The sequence below is a fragment of the Plasmodium reichenowi genome, chromosome 11 (genome assembly GCF_001601855.1).
Source record: "Plasmodium reichenowi strain SY57 chromosome 11, whole genome shotgun sequence".
Taxonomy (NCBI): Eukaryota; Apicomplexa; class Aconoidasida; order Haemosporida; family Plasmodiidae; genus Plasmodium; species Plasmodium reichenowi.
In genome coordinates this window covers 899,306-905,194 of record NC_033656.1, presented here as the reverse complement: position 1 = coordinate 905,194, position 5,889 = coordinate 899,306, and the positions used below count along the sequence as shown (strand labels likewise).

The 5,889-nt window shown below is 21.0% G+C and overlaps 1 protein-coding gene across 1 annotated transcript; it reads right to left on the bottom strand.

Annotated features, from left to right (window-relative positions):
- Positions 1-83: 83 nt before the first annotated feature.
- On the bottom strand, positions 84-4,544 carry PRSY57_1123800 (DNA-directed RNA polymerase, putative; the record flags this gene model as incomplete). Its single annotated transcript, XM_012908202.2, has 1 exon — positions 84-4,544. The coding sequence occupies one exon, from the start codon at positions 4,542-4,544 to the stop codon at positions 84-86; it is 4,461 nt and encodes a 1,486-aa protein (XP_012763656.2).
- Positions 4,545-5,889: the final 1,345 nt, after the last annotated feature.

Sequence of the window (5,889 nt, the reverse complement as noted above, 5' to 3'; positions counted from 1 at the left end):
TATATATATATGTTTATATTTATATATTCTTTTGAGCTCGATATTTATCATCGAATTTTATAATTTTGTGTAGTAGTACCCGTTCAGCTAAAAAAGTAAAGACTATCCTTTACCAGGGAAATATCCAATTCTCCCTGTTCAGGGGATGATGGTATTTTAGTAGCAAATTTGCCCAACCTGATTCTAAAGTTGTTATATATATTTTCTAGAATAGGTTCATTATACAATGTTATAAATGACTCTCGTATAAATTGGTTCATAATATCTACATTACATGCATGAGCCCAATAAGAATCATGTACAGCAGCAAAGCTAAAATTATTTTGAATGACCATTTTTTCTGCTGTCATCATGAGATGTGATGCATCTAGTGAATGAACAAAATTAGGTGGGAATCCTAACCTTTGTTTATTTTTATGTAATTGACTATTTTTATAAGAAATAACACTAATTGATTGTAAAGGTGTATTGACTAGAATTCTATTACCTAATCTGTATGGTTGTTCACATGGTAATCCTATGGGCGATATCCATGTGATTGGTATGTTTAATTCATTAGTAACTTTAGATAAATTATTAAACCATTTTTTTATGATCATAGCTCTTTTAAATATTTCACTTATAGATTCAAATATATAATTGGCAATATATTGTGACAATTTATTAATTATATTTTTATCTAATTCTTTTCCTATCATTGTTTGAATTTTTCCTTTTACTTGATTTTTTGCCCCTATAGATGTTACACCGTAGCATATGGTCATAATGGTTTGTTTAACAACTTTTCTTTTTAAAAGATCAAATTTGAAGCAATAGCTAGCTAATTCGTTTTTATTAACATTAGAATTACAATTCCTATTATGGTTATTATTATAATTGTTAATGCTATTGTTGTATTTTTTGTTTTTGTTTATATTTTCATTAATACTAGAAGATATGATATTATTATGATGACTGTTTGATATATTCAACAAGTCATTTTTTATCTTACTTATGACTATATCTAAAACTACGGAATATATATCTTGTGGTTCATCAGAAGGAATTATATTAACTGCCTTTCCACCATATTTATCTTTTCCTAAGGCTGCATAATGTTGTAAACCGTTACATGTACCATCTTGTTGTATTGGTATACTACTTTTATACTTAGAAACATTAGGAGATTCTAAAGCATTTTTAAGATCTATTGCTACAGCTAATGCTTGCCATGGTTTTTCAGCCATATTCCAGAATTCGATATTATCAAAAGGTTGTTGAGTTAATTTTTTAATATTATTAATATTTTGATCAACCCATTGAATTCTTTTTTGAAAACTTAATTTATCTTTTCCAAATGTATTAGCAAGATGTATTTTTAACCAGAACAATCCTTTATTACCTATTTCTTTTTGTTCGGCGAATGTGATTAGGCTTCTACATATATCATCACTCATATGATGTAGATGTGGTGATAATGGATACATCCTTCCTCTAAAATCTATATTATGAGGGAAATAGATAATATCATTATCTTTGAATGTTTTTGCTACTGCTAATTTTTGTAAGAATGTGGGTCTTTCACTTATTAAGCATTTATTTAATCTATTTATTTCTTCTTTTAATAAAAGATATTTTTTTATTTCTTCATTATTTTGTTCTTTTAAATTAATATATTTTGGTAACGTATAATTTTTATAAAGTGGTATTTTTCCTATGGTTATTCCATGAATATATGCATATTCTATATAATGTAAAATTTCTTTATTAATTTTCCATCCGACATTACCTATTTCGGATACAATATTTTTTATTCTATTTAAATTACAAACATTTAAATTAAATAATGGTTTTATATTACAACGAATAAAATTATTCTTTAATAATAACATCCCTCCTTCAAAATTTTCCCATCTCTTTGGTTTACATATCATAGGTAAATAATTTAATGGAATATGGGAATTTATTGCATTATTTAATAAATAATTTGCACAACATTCACGCATATGTATTACACCATACCAATTATTATTTTTCCATACATAAGAATGAATAAATACCGGTAACTCTATTTTATTCCTATCTCTCTTAGATCTATATAAAATAATTTCTTTTCTCATTAACTTTTCTCTTTGTTTCTGACAAAACTTACTTTCTTTTTTATTCTCTGAAGGTTGAACCTCCTGAAGATTTGCACAATTGCCTTTATCCTCATTATTTTGTTTGACCACATTTTTATCATGTGTACCATAATTATTGGTACATATTTTATTTTCTATATAATTTTTTTTAAAATTATTATCATAACTATTATTCTTTTTATATTTATCAAGAATAATAAATTTTAATGTATTGGATTCTTCTTCATAAAAATTTTGATAATTTAATTCTTTTTTATATTTACATTCTTCATATAAATCCTCTGCATTATTTTTGGCTGTTTTATGTAAAAATAAATAATATTTATATTCATTTTTAAATTCATTTTTTGCTATATTAATATCAACATCCATTTTTGCATTCTCAATAAGCATGTTTAATAATAGACCTCCTATTGTTGCCTTCTTAACAGAATTCCATTCAATTATATTATCATCATCATGTTTTATATGTACATGGTTATTTGTATGTCCATAATATTCATCACAAGAATTAATTCCAAAATGGTTATTTGTACATGAATCAATTCCAAAATGGTTATTTGTACATGAATCAATTCCAAAATGGTTATTTGCACATGAATCAATTCCTACATTATTATTTGCGCACGAATCAGTGCCATTCTTATCATTATCCACATAATTAAGATCCATACCTTGGGTGTTGCCACCCATCATAGCATGTTGTCTCATGTGGTGTCCTTTCCCAATTTGGTGCTTCATTTGTTTTATTATCCTATATTTTTGGAAATGAGAAAAGGAGGAATTATTTTTATTTGTCTTCATATAATTATAAAGATGATTTTTTTTTTCTAGTAAATGTAAATTGAGTTCATTGTTTATTTCTTCTCCTATTTTTATAGCTATATGTGTAAATAAGGATTGATAAGAATATTCGTGCTCAAAATATTTAGATTGTGTAGAAACATTATTTGAATACTTTTTTTTTAAAGGGTTAAAAGTATATTGTATGGTCCATTTGACTGTTATTGTAGCTAATAATTTATCATCTATAAAGTCTGGGAAAATTTTTTTTTTTTTTTTATTTTTATTTTTTTCTTTATAAAGTATAATACGTTTTTCTAATTCGCTAATCCAGTTTAAATATATTTTACACAAACCTTGAATTTCGGTAATTTTTTTTAAATCATGAAGATTCGAAACAAATTCTTCTGCTTCTTCTATGGCTTTTTTATAAGATGATCTTTCAATTAACATTTGCCTTCTAACATTGATGATATTACTTTCTTCTTCTACTTCATTATATGGATAATCAAATTTGGGATTATTAGAATAATTCGTTTGATGATTTTTTGTTTTTTCTCCTAAATCGTTTCTACAGTTTATTATATTATAATCATCACATTTTTTTTTATTATTATTATTATGTTGGCTTATATTATTAGAATTTTTTTTTTTTTTTTTTTTTGGCACAACTTCTTCCTTTTCTTCAGATTTAACAACTATTGGATATATATTATCTCCATAAATTCTTTTTTTTTTTTCCTTAATATAATTTATATCGAACATATTATTTATATTAATATTGTCTTCCTTTGTAACATCATCCATGTTCAAAAAGGTTTCATTCCTATTTACATTATTTTTCTCTATATCATCATATGTTTCTTTTTGTATATCCATATTATTTGTTAATTTAATTTTATTAATGTAATTAAATATCTCTTCCCCTCCTATATCACATATTAACAAACCATTGACTGACATATATATATCCAGATTTTCAAAAAATACAATTATATTCTTATTAATATTTTTTAAATATTTTTTATTTAATGTATTTATATATTTTATAATATTCTCTTTTTTATCTTTATCTATTTTTTTTATAGATATTATTAAATTATGTAATTCTTTTACAACTTGTTCATCTAATTTCTTTTTATCAATAATAGGTGTGTTGTTATTTTTATATGGTAAATTGTATAAATTATTTTTTTCTTTCGGAGTATTAATATACTCTTCTTTATTTTCTTTTTGTTCATCATAATTATTATGAATCGTATTATTTATATTATCCTTCACATATAACTTTTTACTATTAAAAGTATTCATATGTGAACAATTTTTTATTTTATTATTAGTAATAATATTATTATTATTACATATGTTATACTCTTCCATGTTATTCTTATCATTTGTTTTCTTTTCATATTCATCTTTTATGTTTCGTGTACTTGGGTTATCCAAAAACAAGGTTTGTATATCCAAATCATCTTTTTTTTCACCTCTTACATGAGTACTAATATATCCTTTCTCAAAACAAAAAATATTTTTATAATCATTTCCCTTTCTTAAAAACAGAAGCTTATATTTGCTCTCACCTATAAACGTATAGAAAATCTTCTTAATTACGTATCTTGAACATTTTTTACATACAAACATATTTCGTCATAATAAAGAACATAAAAGGTTAGGAATGAATATCATTTTAAAACATAAAAGGCATGTACATAAATGAATATAAATAAATATAAATAAAAATAAATATATATAAATAAAAATAAATATATATAAATAAAAATAAATATATATAAATAAATATAAATATATAAATATATATAAACATATGTATATATTTTTATGTTTAAAAAATTTGAACAATTTTAATACGTGTAGTATATTTTATACACGGCGTGGTAAAACAAAAAAAAAAAAAAATTATATATTATATTAATTATATGCAAAAATGTGTTTGTGGTGAGGACTTCAAAATTCTTTTTTTTTTTTAAAAAAAAGAGAACATGACGAGAAATATATATATATATATATATATATATATATTTGCAGTAGATAATTGTAAGTGCTATAATTTATATGACATAAGATATATAATAATATATATATGGATCTTCCTTTATAATTATTTATTTTTATTATATATATATATATATATATAATATATTTATTTATTTATTTATTTATTTATTTATTTTTTATTTATTTTTTTTTTTCTTAATCATTTAAAGAAACATATATTAATTACACATTTTATTTGTAAATTTATTATTTTATTTTTTCCCCCCTCCAAATATTTATAATATATATATAATAATAATATGTATAAAAAAAAATAATTTTCAACATCAAATGAGGGGTAATGGAACAAATATATTATATTATATTATATAATAAGAATAAAATAAATATTAAAAAAAGGGAACAAAGAAAAAAAAAAAAGAAATCTATATATTGTATTTTTTTGTTTTATAAAATAATATTTATAAAAAATTAATTACAAAAATAAATACATTCATATATATATATATATATATTCATAATTAATTATAAAAAAAGAAAAAAAAATGAAATACCTTCATACATATAAAAATTGTATGTTATAAAAAGATATTCTTTATATTGACATATAACATATATGTATGTACAATTTTTATTGTATAGAAAAAAATATATAGCAAAATATTTAAATATAAATAAATAAATAAATAAATAAATATATATATATATATATATATATATATATATATATATATATATATATATATGTTATTCTATTTTTATTTATTTATTTAATAATTTATTTTTATTTTTTTTTTTGTTGTTCTACATGTAAAATGAATATTCATTGTGAAATCATGTAGGGAAATGGTTCATGGTTATTTAAAAAAAAAAAAAAAAAAAAAAAAAAAAAAAAAAAAAAAACATAAAAAATATAAATATATATATATAAATTTTTTTTTTTAAATTTTATTTTTTAAATATAAAAATA